Below are 14,921 nucleotides of genomic sequence, written 5' to 3' on the forward strand. Positions count from 1 at the left end.
TACCCCCCAAAATCTGCAGCCTCGGGTAGCAGCCTGCTCCTGCTTTACCCCTCCCCCAAAATCTGCAGCCTCGGGTAGCAGCCTGCTCCTGCCTTTCCCCCCAAAATCTGCAGCCTCGGGTTGCAGCCTGCTCCTGCCTTACCTCCTGGGCATCTACAGTCAGGGAATTTTGACAAGAGATTCTAGACCTTTCCACGGCTGTAGGCATTCATTAAATAGAATGCAGCAACTCCAGCAAAATGGATTCCACTTCTAACAAAAGGAAGTTACTAGGAAAACGAGCTCTGACACATGAGCAGAAACGTTGTTTTTAGCAGCAGAAACGTTACAGTTGTGTGTCAGCAGGTCACTGTTTTCTAATGTTTTTCCAGAGAAATGTATTGACTTAGTTGTGGAGTTAAAAACCAAACTAATTCCCACCTTACACCTGATAGAGTCAGAAAAAAGATTCTGGTGAGGCAAGGTTTTGCTTCTTTGTGAAATTCAGAGATATGTCATATATAAAAAACCAACAAAATTGTATGCCTAATTCGAATAGTGAAGGAAATTAGTTGCAAAGTTATTTTTATTCCATTTCAAATGGATAGTTCTTTTTAATAAATACCTATAAGGAGAACAAAGAACACAGTAACCTGTAGTCAAGAAGGCTGCTGAAGAGGGTCTGCAAGGTGATTCGCCACGAAGCCCTCTGAATACTTCTGAGAGGAGGGAAGGTCCCCTAGACAGGGTGCCCCACTCTCCTTGAGGCTCTGCAGATGGGGCCAGGCTTCTCCCTGACCTTTAGGGTCCTGCATGGGTTGTTCTCTTGTTAAAGAGAACAAGCAGTGTGCAGGTTTGCCTATGAGTCTCAGAGTTTAAGAGTGGGTGTTTTTAGCAGTTTAGGCAAAGGGTTCATTTGTTTTTGAGACAAGAGTCTCACTTGCCCCCACTAGAGTGTTGTGGCATCATAGCTCACAGCAACCTCAAACTCTTAGGCTCAAGCAATCCTCTTGCCTCAGCCTCCAAAGTAGCTAGGACTATGGGCACCCACCACAACACCGGGCTATTTTTAGAGATAAGGTCTTGTTTTTATTCGGACTGGTCTTGAACTTGTAACCTCAAGCAATCCTCTTGCCTTGGCTTCCCGAGTAGCTGGTACTACAGGCACCTGCCACCATGCTTAGCTAGTTTTTCTGTTTTTAGTAGACACCAGGTTTTGGTCTTGCTTAGGCTGGTCTCAAACTTCTGGACTCCAGCAGTCCACCTGCTTTATCCTCCCAGAGTGCCAGGGTTACAGGTGTGAGCCATAGCACCCAGCACGATTTCTTTTTTTTTTCTTTTTTATTAAATCATAGCCATGTACATTAATGCAATCATGGGGTAGTATGGTGTTTTCATATACAATTTGAAATATTTTCATCAAACTGATTAATACAACCTTCATGTCATTTTCTTAGTTATTGTATTAAGACATTTATATTCTACTTTTAGAAAGATTCACTTGTACCCTTGTAAGATAAACCATAGAGGTGATTCTACCTATCACCCTCCCTCCACCCATCCACTCCCTCCTCCTCCCCCCAAGATTTCTTAAGGTAAATGCCACTTCAAAAATTAACAAAATATTTCCAAGTCTTATAGTTCTTGATTTTGAGTAATCTTCAACAAAGTTTTAGTTAAATCAAAAAATGATGGACAGCCCCTGAGTTCTACTGTAAAAGTGATCACAGTGTATTTGGCAGGAATATGTCCTACAAATTTGCTCTTGAGGAATATTATTATATTTTTGGGTTTTTTCTCCTTTTTCTTCACCAGGGATGCAGTTATGAAATGCTGTTCTTCTCTCCTAAGCTGAAAATCAGAAACTCCTGGAAAAGAACATTAGAATGTAGATACTCTGTTGCTTTTCTCAATAAAATAACTCCCAAAACACTGCATAACAGTTTAAGGCCATTTTGTACTAAGACTGTTTTGTATACTGGTAAAAACTACATACTTGATTAAACTGTTAAATGCTTGTAACTTTAAGTGCATTATATGTTACTAATATGTTCTTCCAAAGATGATGTTTTTAATCTTTGACAACAGTAAATTATTTTTTGCTAGTATCTTTACAATCTTTTCAAAACACCTTTTGTAATGTAAATATTTAAGGGATAAATTTGTGCTGCAATATATATTCAGCTTTTTTTAGCTTTTTAAAAATGTCTACATTTTTAAGCCATCATGTTTTTAAAAACTAAATGTGAAACTTTTTATTTTAAGCTAAAAAAATTGCTTCTTATGTGTAATAAAAATAATATATAAATTTTACAATTTTTGAAATAAACCCACCTTGGAAAAATAACATTTCTGAATAAAATTTATACTATTTTAAAGTGATAAAATTTAGTTGAAGCTCTGTAAAGTCTCTGTAGGAAAGTGAGATGCAGCCTTTCCCCTGGGTAATTCTGCTGAGGTCAGAGTGTGAAGGATGAGAGGCCTCAAAGCATAGCCCAGGCTGGGACGGTAGGGGAGCCAGGCCCCAGGCCCCAGGCCCCAGACTCAGCCACAGTAGGAAGCTGCCTCACCCTGGCGGGGGACAGAAGGAGGGAGAGCTGGCTGGCTGGAGCCTTGGGGTTGAGGTAGACAGGATTTTCATTTGTATACCGATACCCTCAGGTCCCCTCAAGCCCTGGCACAGGCTACCCTTGTCCTACAACCCCAGTTGCCAGGAAACTTCAGGACTGGCACAGAAAGGGAAGGCGGGGGATGCAGCTGTGCCACGGTGCGGAGGGCAGGCGGCCCTGCCTCACTCTGGCCCGTGAGAGTCCATAGGAAAAGAGCCCACAAAAGGGTGACATAAAAGAGCTGCTCACATAGGTAGCCTGGGGACGAGTGGTGGGGAGAATGTACCGAGGGGTCAGCAGGACAGGAGTGGGGAAGTATGGTAGTTTGATTAGCACTGAAGTCCAGCAGGGGGGCCTGGAGAGCTGAGCTGGAGGCAGGGTGGAGAGACTGCCGGAGAGGCAGCTCTGGTGGGCCAGAAGGCACTGCACACGGTGTTGGTGCTGGGTGGACATGCCGCCCGTGCTCTAGAGAGGTCACAATTCAGGAGTGACAGACACGCTCCCAGTTATGAGGTGTGGCGTCTGTGGCTGCAGAAATACCCACGGGTAAATGTGCAGCTCAGCCAGCAACTGGGGAGATGTGGAACCACCAGCCCGAGGAAGAGGAGGGTGCCCAGTGGAGCAGAATCGTGGCATGTGGGAGGGGCACACCACCCCAGCAGTGGGGTCTGCAGAGCACACAGTATGGAGCGGGGGTTTTACCCTGAGAGTAACAGGAGCTGGAGAAGGAGACTCTCACTGTAGACAAGTAACAGATGGCAGTGGTAGCAAGGACAACAAAAGCTCTCAGGTCTCAGAAAAGTCTGGGGAGACAAAGTCACCTGCAGAGTGCCCGGCAGGTGCCTGGCTCACGGCATCAACCTGTCCACGTGGCCATACGGACATGCAGCTGTAGCCCCACGGTGCGCAGTGTGACCAGGCCCAGCCTGCCTGGCTCCCAGGGCTGTACTCACTGGTGGGCCCCGCAGCCTTCTGGGGTTCTGCTCTCCCACCTGTCAGCCTGCTGCTGAATGCTCCATGAGGAAGACAGCAGGGTCTGCTCTCACTGAGAAAGGCTGGCTCTGTCCGGTGGGTGGGTGTGTGCTTACCTCTTGCCCTGCCCTGGCTGTCGGCTTCAGCCAGCTCAAGGTAAAGGACCTTGAGAGGCAGGGTAAGAGCAGAAAGGCCAGCGTGAAGATACCACCTTTGAATACTGCTTAAACCACCTCAAAGTATAAAGGTAGCCATGAAAATGCCTGTGAATTCATTTAAAGTTACTTTGTAAAGCCTCTTTAAAGCTGTTGACCATTCTAGTTACCGTGGTGACTCAGCAGTTACCTCTGGGTTTACCTGGGGGACTTCATTCCACTTTCTTGTGAATAGTTTAAGGAACAACTTAGATGCTTCTGTGAGGGGTGAGGGAGCAAATTAAACCACAGACTCCATGTGGGATGTGTTTAGTGTTTGTATTTAAAGTTGTATAATGGATGGAATTGAAATTACCAGGGAAGGACAGTGGACAAAGAAATCAGGCCATGGTTACTCTGGCAACAAGCTTCTTGCTGGTCAGGCTACAGGCACGGCTGGGTGCACTCAGGGTTGGTGGCTGGGGCTGCGTGTAATGTAGTACGACTTTTTCTGCCTAACTGAGTCACTCCAGGTTAGTTTCCTGTAAGAATCCACTCACTGTTTCTAAGAAGTCTCCAGTAACACAATTTCCATCCAGACTACATAATATAAAAAGTCTGGCTCAGTGCCTGTAGCCCAGGGGTTAGGGCGCCAGCCACATGTACTGGCCTTTGGGAGCTAGCCTAGCCCGGGGCCTGCTAAACAACAATGACAACAATAACAAAAAAACAGCTGGGTGTTGTGGATGGGCCCCTGTAGTCCTAGCTACTGGGAGGCTGAGTGAGGCAAGAGAATTGCTTAAGCCCAAGAGTTTGAGATTCAGGGCAACATAGTAAAACTCTGTCTCAAAAAAAAAGGTAAATATAAACTTAATCATTTTTAGCAGCACAATGTGACTTTTGTCTGTGAGCCCACGTTCCTGTGTGCTTCATCTTGTCCCAGGCTGCAGTAAGAAGGAACCAAGTGTGAAGTTTGCTTTCCAAGTGGAGAACACACCAGCCAACATTGTGATTACTCAGTGGGAGCTTAGGGCACCTTGTGAATGAGGGTGCCCAGGGGTCCCAGAGACCATCCAGGCCTATAGTCATAATTACACCGAGATGCCAGCCCAGTACACAGTGGAGTTCCGTGGCTCTGTGGCCTGTGATGGCCCACGATGAACACAGCAGGCGGGAGAGTAGGCCCACAGCTTGTCTCGTTTCTTTTACAAAATAGTATTTTTATTAAAAACATGTTAACATAATGTTTTCTATTTAAAGTCAGTTTAAATTTCTAATAAGGTTAACAGACTAGGTAGAATCTGCAAAATTAGCAGCTCTTTAGGCTCCTCAGTAATTTGGTCTTGAGACCAAAGAAAGCAAGACCCCTTGGCGGGGGAGTGTGCTCTGGGCCACTGCCCGACAGGCTGCCCATCACCCTGCAGGCCGGGTGTCTACTTGGGTTAGCAATGTTTGTGCTTCTCAAGGTGCCTGTGGGCTTTTAAGTAGAATAATCTAAGTAAAATGCATTTAGTGCTGAGGAGACATTGCCTGTTGTCTTAATAGAGAAAAGAGGAAAACTTTAAAATGGCACCAAACAATTCCTAAATGTTTTTCAACTCCCAAAGCCTGTCATAAGAACAGTATTAGCGGAAGAGCTTCAGACATTTTTAAGTTAGTGCCAAGTTCTTTAATAAAATGGTGTTTTTTAGAACAAAATTAGCATTTGCTGTTTTAAAATTAATATTTACTTTTAGTTCTAGATAGGTGGCTACTGGTCGCTATTCCATATATTATGTAAAATTATTTGAATCAAAATATAGCAGTGAAGTAAAGCAAATGGGAAGAGAGGATAATTAGAAAAACAACACAGAAATGTTTTCCACTTTGCCATTTCTCTGAACGTACATTTAAATATTATATCCCTCAGTAAAACCACCAAGAAATTGAGAAAAAGTAAACTATTTACAATTGTGGTTAATATCCTGCTGCTATGATGTGATTACTGGCTCTAGTTTTATTCACTGGTACTCCACGACAATGACAAAGCTAGTGACAATCATGTGCGTGTGTGCCTGCATGCGTGCGCGCGTGCGCGTGTGTGTGTGTGGGGAGGTATGGACCTGTGTGAGTGTGCAGGTATGTGGGTGTGTGAGAGAGTGCGTATTTGTCATGGGTGATTTCTGCAGGCTTGGCGGGAGCATGGTCAGAACTGTTGTTTAAGGGTCAATGATATTTGGTTTTGCTTACTTGAATTTTCAAATCAGCCACCTTATTTGAGATATTAAATTTACTAATCTTAGATGAAATGTAATCATGTATCAACTCTTGTAATTAGGTGAATCCAAAAATACAGTTCTGATAAGTTGATTACACTATTCTAGTATTCACATTTTACTATTTAATATATAAACAGTTGTCACCATTATATTCTGGCTGTGACATGCAAAATCCCATGTAAATTACATGTTAAAAATCAATGTATTTCTTGATTCTAATCACTGTTCAGGTGCATCTATTCAAAAGTTGAATTTGGCTGTGGTTTAGTGTGATTTTCTTTACTGGTACTTGTAACTGTCACCAAGTCAACCAAATAGAATGTGTAACGGATTCTTTAACAGCCATCACGCTGTGACTTAGGGCCAGCCCAGTGACAAATGCCATTTCTCAGATTCCTTCCCAGGCCCCAGACAATCTTTCTAACTTCTAGTGTCCTAGGGGCTGAAGATTTCAAGTTGCAGGGGACCTGGGCAGGGGACAAGTGATGCTGTCATGTGGTGCCTGCATCAGAGGGGAGACTGAAAAGCCCCGTCAGAAATGGTAACTCCTCCACCTCTTCTGGGGCAGCAGCCCACCGCAAGGTACTGGGGTCCCTTACCCCTACTAACAGCCGCCTTTGTTCTTATCTCCAGGGAAGACAGGGAAGAGCTGTGGTGCTTCCTGCCTGGTTCTGGAAGTAGTTACTGCTCTGCCTCTCAGGGTCAGACTGATAGCTTCCCAAGTGTCCAAGCATCTGGGCTGGGATAAGCTTTCCCCATAAGCTTTCTCTGACTTGGAGAATCCCAATTCCTAGTCAGATCAACAGGTACATCAATCTAGTAAACTCTGCCTTAGAAAATGCCCAAATTTCTACTGGTCTGGGGGTGGAGTCACTTAATCCAATCCCCTCCTTTTTTCTTCTCTTCTTTAGCTGAGTACAGCTTTGTACTTTGACTTTGGACACACCTCTGGAGATTGGAGTCCCATCTCCTTGACCCCTTATAGTTTTGTGGTATCTGATAGGTGCCTCCCTCCCCAGAGGGGCTGGAAGTTGGGGGTGTGCTCAGCATAATGGACTCCCATCAGTATCAGCTATTAATATCAGACCACAAGGCCCCGCCCCCAAACAATCATTACTTTGGAAGCATCCTAAGAGTTAGGAAATGAGAAGGAAAGACCCCGTCAGCCCAGCAATTTTGCACAGTGCCAACTGAGACCAGCAGCAGCAGCAGGCGGCTGCCCACTTATGAGCTGTGGGGCTTCATACTCAAACGTTGACGTGTCCAGCTGTTTGCTGATCTTTCTCTGTAGCCTGCCTCTCCAGCTGTGTCCCAGAAGGGATAATTGACACCCTCCTGCTTTAGTCCTCCTACTTCATCTTCTCTTCCAGTCCTCCACTCTCCTGGCAGAGGACTGTCCACCTGCTGCCACCATTGGCTACCTCTTCCCACTCGCCCCCAGTTGCATATTAACATCTCGCCCATAACAGAGGCTGTCTGCCCCTGAGGTCCCAGCAGGGATGGAGCTGGGAGGCTCACTTTGCATAGTTTATGGAGAATATGTAATTGTGTCAGGTGGTTGGGAGGCATTGGTAGAGATTACTGAGCCTCCACCTTTCCCCAGCCCAAGAAGGCTGGCCAAGTATCCATAGCTGTCCAGATATTTCTCGCCAAGTATCCATAGCTGTCCAGTTCCCCTGAGGCCACCAGCAGCCAGGTGGGGGAGGTGCTGCTGTTGCTGGGGGGAAGGGAAGTGGCAGTGGGAGCAGAGCCGTCCTGCTGTGCCTGTCAGGTCAGGCCACAGTTGAGTTTACCCAAATCTGAATATGCTTTGGAGCTAACCTGGGGCCATACCATAACCAGTTAGCCTAGAAAAGCGTTATCTGATGGGAAAGTATTTTGTACAGTTTGAACAGCTGACAATTACCCTCAAGTGATGCAGTGGCTGCTTATATGAAATTTTCATTTTTGAGGCATTGCTTTTTTTCTTTTTTAGCGGCAGAGTCTCACTTTGTCGCCCTCGGTAGAGTGCTGTGGCGTCACAGCTCACAGCAACCTCCAGCTTTTGGGCTTAGGCGATTTTCTTGCCTCAGCCTCCGGAGTAGCTGGGACTACAGCCCACAGCGCCTGGCTATTTTTTGTTGTTGTTGTTGCAGTTTGGCTGGGGCTAGGGGATATGGGGCCGGGGCCCTACTCACTGAGCCACAGGCTCTGCCCGAGGCATTGCTAATTGTTCGATCAATTACTCATTTACTCAACAAACATCGGAATCCTGGTGGAATGCTTTCAGGTTTCTGCACCTAGAATGGACGTTAGCGGTGTATGTATGCTGGCCTCACTTTCAGTCACTGCTGTGGAGATAAATACATCGCCTTGTTCACAGTAATTACTCATGAAGACTTTCTCTAATATTTCCGATGTCATCGTCATCACATAACTGAAACTTAACTATTTTGCCTATCCATAGATAGGAAGTTAGGTTTGTAATTTTAAAATGATTTCCTGCAATGTACTTCCTCCGCCTCTTACGTTCCAGCCGGCTGTTCCCCTGAGACCCCACGCGGAATAGCTGGATATGCTGCCGCTTCCTTCCCACCGTGGGAAAGCACTGAGAGGTTACGAAGGATATTCTCTCTCCCCGGCACCCCCGAGCCTGTGATCGGGGATCGCCGCTTCCCCGGGGGCCAGCTGGGGGAGCTGGTGGGACGTGAGTTCAGCCTCCGTCTGGGCACTGTGACTCCTCGCGGGCAACAAACAGTCTGCGGGGACACCAGTCCGGCCCGGCGGGCGGCGCCCTCCGCGAGCGCGCGGCTCCTCCTCCCGCCGGCTCGGCCCAGCCCGCGCGGTCGGATGGCAGAGGCGGCTCCCGTAGGGTCCACCTCCAGAGTGCGGGAGTTGAGGGCCAGACCCGGCCCCGGGAGGAGATAAGGGTTGGGGGAGCCTTCGATTCAAGTCCAGGGTTTGGGCGCGACATGTGAGAAGGCCAAGATGCTGCGGAGGGAGGCAGGTGGGTGCGGAGGGGCCCGAGGGGCCCGAGGGGCCGAACCCCAGCGAGTGACGGGGAGGGCGCAGGGGTCGCCGAACCCCGCGGAGAACGGGGCTTCGCGCACAGGGACTAAGACCGCGCCTCTTTTCCAGGAGACTGATGGCCGGCAGGCTCGGCTGCACGGGACCTTTCCCGCCGATGTCACAGCCGTGCGCCCCGGGCCCGGGGGTCTCCGCCGCGCGCCAGCCCCGGAGGCCTAGCGCGCAGCCCGTGCCCTCGCCGCCCGCCGCCGCCGGGGAGAAGAAGAGGAGGCCCCCAGAGAGGTCCGAGGTGCTTCTCTCCAGGTCCTGGCCCTCGGCCACCCTAAAGAGACCGCCGGCCCGGCGTGGCCCCGACCAGGGCAGGACGCAGCCTCCCGCCCCTCCGCGTTCCTCGCCCCGGGCCTCGCCCAGCCGCGCGCGGACCCCGGCCACGTGCACTACGCCCCGGCCGGCTGGTTCTGGCCTCACTCCTGCAAGGGCCGCCTGCGCAGGGACCTCCACCGGGACTGGAGCCACCACCTCGGGGACGTCGGCGCGGGCGCGTGCGCGTGCGGGGACAGGGGCCCGGCCAGACGACTCCCTGCGCTTCTCCTTGAGCCTCACCCCCGAGGCCGTCCTGGTCATCCAGAAGCGCCACCTGGAGAAGCGGCTGCTGGCTGAGCCCCGCAGGCCGTTCCCCGAGCCGTCGGCCGACCCCCGGCGCCTGCTGGGCCCCTGTTCCCTCGCCGGAAACGCCAGTCTGCGAAGAGGCGGCACCACCAGCTGCCCCGACGCGACCCCGGCCGCGAGCTTCGGCCGCCGGGCGACGCGATTCCCGGGGCTGCCCGGCGGCCCGCAGGCGCCCGAGTCCGGCCCGCGATCTGCCAACCTACGCTCGCTGCTCAAGGTGTCGTTACTCAACGAAAGGCACAAGTACGACGACGTGGAGTACGAGGAGGAGACCGAGGCCCTGGACGAGGGCCTGGTGCAAAAGTGCACCGACTGGCTGCGCGGCGTGGAGGCGGCGGCCGCAGCGCGGGGCCCAGCGGGGCGCCTGGGCGCGCTGCCTCACTTGAGCACGCTGTGATCGGGGCACGGGCACGGCTGCCCGCACCCCCTGCAGACTGTAGCCCACCCACCCGGGGCCCTCGTGGGGGACACACAGCCCCATCTGGCTGCGGTCTCTCCTCCAGGGCCGGTGAGCCGAGGAGGCCCGCCCGACGCCCTCGGCCCCTTTGCAGCCTCGCCGCTCAGTCCCCCTTTGTCTCCCCAACACCGGTGGTCCCTCCCCAGAAGTCCGCCTCGGCGGACGCGGCTGTCCCGGCGGCTGGCCGGGGAGCGGACAGCTGGCAGATGCCTACTGTGTGTTTAGTTCCAGGGGCCCTCTACCTGGGGCAGGCCTGCCCACCGCCACGTCCACACTTGGACTGAGCGCTAGTCTGCGCCCCCGCTGCACTTGGAACGTGGTGCTGCGCTTATCACTTTATTTTCTCCCAACTCAGAAAAATGTTGGGGGTCATGGAAAGCCTGGAAATCAAACTTGATGTAATTTCCAGTATTTGAAGAGGAAGGGTGATGACCCGGAACTAGTCACGCGCTTGAGTCAGCTCTGCTCTGTCGTCACACGGCAGATGACTCATCGCCAGCCTTGTGTACTGGGTGTGCACGCACTCACGCGCGTGCACGCTCACATAGCCACTCACGCCCGCAAAACTCGCACCTAATCCCTTGTGAACACATAATCACACTCACACATACATGCACACTCAGAGTCTCTCCTGAAGCAGTTTTGGGAATTGTTCTCTGGTTGGATTAAGGCAGGAGCCCGAGTAAGGGTCGGCTTTTGTTAAAAATGGAATCATCTTTATTTGATGTGCTCACAACATCTCTTTTGTGGAAAGAAAAAGGTAACGGTACGAAGAGGGGCAGTGCTGGAGCCTGTAACCCCCAGAGGCTGACAGGTGCCAGGGCCACTTAGAGATTTGATGGGAAAGAGGAAGGCCATGGGTGAGGTGGAGGAAGGCTATGGTGTATTTATTTTTGGCATTTTTAGTCACTGTGTGAAAATCAGTGATGGCTTATACAACTGTATATAGTGATTAAAATTTTTCTATTATTTGAATAATGAGTAAATTTTTATTAACCGCACCCTTTCCCCACTAACTGGAGACTGATTCTAGATATTTCTTCCATGCATCTGGGTATATTTAACTCTAAGGATGAAAGGAAATAAAGTATTAAAATCAGATAAGATTGGTTACAAAAGAGTAATGCATTACCTCAAATGTTGACTGATTTTGTAAGTCAATTACCAGCTTAATGTTTATATTGTTAGACTTTAATGTGTGAAGCCTTAATTATATTTTAAATTGCAGCCTTACATTTTTTAGAAAAACATATCTTTCTTGTAGAGGTCTTTCCCTGAATCTTGCTCCAATTCTAGGCACAGATTTAGATTTAATTCAGTGGGCACTAAGTCAGCTGCCAAATGAGTCTCAGAGACTAAAACCTCACCCACCAATAACTTTTCTGACCCTTATTTGAGTTCAAGATATATTCTCTTTTACTTAAAATGAATACATTAATACCACAGGGATAAAGGTAGCCATGCTTGCCCCATATAGCCAAGCTGTGAATGCTCTCATTCCCCGACCCAGTCCACCCGAGATGACCCTTGTGGAGCTTGCTCCCATACAGAGTGTGGGGTCTTCAGACAGGAGGGCAGTTCAGGGCGTGGTGAACCTGCCCAAAGGTGAGCAGTGGCATGGTTTGGTCTCATCTCACACTTAATGCAAAGATAAGCCCTTTCCTCCCCCTCCCTCAGGCTCTTCACCCCCCACCCCTTTCTTAACTGCCTACAGCACAAAACTAAGCACACTTTCCTCATGTCTGTTAGAGCTTGTATTCCTTGTTCTTCACTTTCAAAGCAAATGACTAGGACGTCTTTGTTTCCCAGGTTAGTGAATGTCAATAAAAAGCAAAACAGGTTCTGCATTAATTCAGTAGACCTGGAAAGGAGCCCGTAGGGGCCACTGTGCCACCAGGTTTGGGAACTGCTGCTATATAGTTGGAGAGATACAGAGCTTCACTCAGGAAACACCTAAGGCGGGTTTCACTCCTGTGTCCTGTCGTTAGAGGCCCCAGGGCTGCTCTGTCAACATCAGAGTCTCTAGGTCAGCAGTTGTTAACCTGTGGGTTGCAACCCCTTTTTAACAGTGACAATACATTGCGGTACTAGGAAGGTTGCCTCCTAATACACACTTACATGACAGCACAGTCCACGTCCTGATCCCACTGTGTCACCAGACACTGCTCAGAGACTGAGCAACCTTAGCACAGAGATGAGATTTACCAGAAAAGCTCAAGCCAGGTCTCAGATCTGTAACCTGAGTTTCAGAGATTCCATTCAGACCCCCACCAACCTCTGTTTTACTTTTGTGTTTGTGTCACTGTTAACTTCTGCTCTGAATTCTTAACAGTGGTGAGAGTCCTGTGCGAGGCAGGTGGGGTTAGGCTGTCGCCTGCCACCCGCTGGGCTGGCTGCCTTTGTGCATTCTCCAGTGGCAGGTGTGTGTAGATAAATACTTTGTCCTTTGTCTGTCTGTCCGTCTATCTGTCTTTCTTCTCTTCTTTTCCTCACCATCCTTCCTTTTTCTTCTTCCGACCACTTTCTGGCTACTTTCTTTTGCTCTTAAATTTCTCTTCTTTCTTCTCGCTGGCTCAACAGGTGTTGTGCTCTCCCCATGGGTGGAGGTCACTGAACTAAGAGAAGGTGAGGCTCTCCTCTGGGAGTAAAGCTCAGACGGTCTCATCACAAAACACGGCAAATAGTTGAGGTGATGGACAGATTAATCAGCTTGACTGAATCACTCCACATTGTATTTAAGAATCATGACATCGCTTGTACCCCATAAATAACATAAAACAATAATTTATCAATATGCAATAACATTTTCCTTTTTAAAAGAGAAAGAGGGGATAGCGTGCTCTATGGTCCTCTTCTGGTGTTTGTGGGGAGCCAGACACAATCCTGGGTGGATGCTCACAGCCTTTCCTGCCTTTTCCTATTGATTGCAACCCTTTGGCCTATTTTGTAGCTAAAGGCAAGGGGTTGGGTAGGGAATTCTATGGTATGTGTCCCTAACTGCAACTAAGCTGTCCCTGGCAGCACAGTTTCCCACGCCTTCTTCACCCTGGGAGCTGGGCAGGACACACCTGTGTCCTCAGGGCTACGTGCCCAAAGAAGTGTCCCCCTGTGTTGATGATGTAAGAGAAGCATCTCTGAAAATCCTCTCTTAAATCAGCGCAGGCTCAGCTTAAGGCACCAGCCACATATACCATACTGGTAGATTCGAACCCAGCCCAGGCCACCTAAACAACTGCAAAAAAAAAAAAAAAAATAGCCGGGCATTGTGGTGGGCACCTGTAGTCCCAGCTACTTGGGAGGCTGAGGCAAGAAAAACACTTTAGCCCAAGAGTTGAGGTTGCTGTGAGCTGTGACACTACGGCACTCTACTGAGGGCGACAAAGTGAGACTCTGTCTCAAAACAAAAAACAAAAACAAGAACATCCCAGTGTGCACTTGTCACTTGGTCACTTCACAATAGAGCAGTGTTTTTCAACCTGTTCCATTGCATGGCACAGTTTAACCTATAGTTAAACTTTCACGGCACACTTAAATTATGTTGATCCAAAAAAAGTTTAAAAAAATACTTATTGTGCTTTGAACTTCTTTCAAAAATAATTTAATTAATGGTCTTAAAAATTGTTTGCAGCACACTAGTTGAAAAATCGCTGTGGTAGAGGGCCAGCACCATTCTAATCAAGACATTTATCAGAAAATGACCTCAGGACTGAGGGACTGGGCTGGGGTTACTCAGTTACTCTCATGTAAGTAGGGATCCTTATTAGGGGGAGTTGCTTGAAAGACACTCTTAGGAGCAAGCAACTATCTGGCAAAAGGAACGGAAACAGACTTCCCAGAGACACTGGGTGACTTTGGGAGGGTGCTAAGCATCCCCTGAACTGCTTGTAGGGATATGGGTGGCAATGTCCAACCTGGGCTGCCTGGCTCCGACCTCAGGCCCACCCCTGCACCCCTGCTTCCCCGGCCAAAGCATGCCAAGCCCCTGCCTGGCACCTGTAAGGCCCTATGTTACTGGACACAGGGCAGCACAGACACAATCACACCAAAGAGCTCTGAAACAATGGTGTCTTCTCATCTGTAGTGTTGTCAACCCAGAGAAAAGAGACAAGGACTTCAGATAAAGGGCTTCATTCACTGACCTAAAGCCCAGCAAGCAGCCACTTCTGTGTCACCCTGGGGTCTTTGGGAAACTATGGAGAGAAGAGGCAGTGCCAGTTAAGGGACATTTAAGAACAGCTTGTCTTCCACAATTTCCTATTTATAGTAAGTTGAGATTGTCTCTGGCAGATTGGGTCCAGACAGTGGCCTCAGAGCTACACTAGGGATTATTGTAACTCTGCGCTCTCAGCAGGGGGCATGGACTTCACAGAAACAAGAGCTACTGGCCCCTTTTCTGGGGACACCTATCTGGGCTATCAGCCTAGCAACTCCTAAGAGAAAGTTTACTCACTCTTCCACAATGATGGGATATTACCAGAATTTTATAAAAATGTGTTCAAAATATACTAAGTGTAGCATGACAAGAAGGGCTCTCATCCCAGCAGTGCGATTGTACAAATGGGTGTCCAGGCAAAAATGGAATTGTGATGCATCAATATTTTGCTGTGTGTAGTTTTTATGTTACATTTACTGTTGTTCTAGAATCATCAATTGATGATTAGGAAAATATATGAGGAGCTGGGTAACAAAGGGACAGAGAGTTTTTTAATTGCATGAGATCACTGCCTAAGAAACAGGCTTGTGTTTTCTGGACACAATGAGGCTGTTTCCAGTTGCACTGGAGACCAGGCAACAGGCTGGAGTTGCCAGATTTCTTGATTTTTCTGAAGCCACCCCT

At 48.9% G+C, this 14,921-nt stretch overlaps 2 protein-coding genes across 3 annotated transcripts in view; both read left to right on the top strand.

Annotated features, from left to right (window-relative positions):
- SFT2D1 (SFT2 domain containing 1) overlaps positions 1 to 2,007 on the top strand; it is a 19,147-nt gene extending 17,140 nt beyond the window's left edge. For both annotated transcript variants that reach the window (XM_003792378.3, XM_012806746.2), the window contains one exon: positions 1,795 to 2,007. In XM_003792378.3, the coding sequence (XP_003792426.1) occupies positions 1,795 to 1,834 (40 nt within the window). In that variant the 3' untranslated portion in view covers positions 1,835 to 2,007. The remainder of the gene's footprint in view (positions 1 to 1,794) is intronic.
- Positions 2,008 to 6,490: 4,483 nt separating this feature from the next.
- On the top strand, positions 6,491 to 10,024 carry PRR18 (proline rich 18). Its single transcript, XM_012806728.2, has 2 exons — positions 6,491 to 6,534; positions 9,070 to 10,024. Exons 1-2 carry the CDS (start codon positions 6,491 to 6,493, stop codon positions 10,022 to 10,024), a joined length of 999 nt encoding a protein of 332 aa, XP_012662182.2.
- Positions 10,025 to 14,921: the final 4,897 nt, after the last annotated feature.

The sequence above is a fragment of the Otolemur garnettii genome, unplaced genomic scaffold, assembly GCF_000181295.1.
Source record: "Otolemur garnettii isolate 467f Iridium unplaced genomic scaffold, OtoGar3 scaffold00056, whole genome shotgun sequence".
NCBI lineage: Eukaryota > Metazoa > Chordata > Mammalia > Primates > Galagidae > Otolemur > Otolemur garnettii.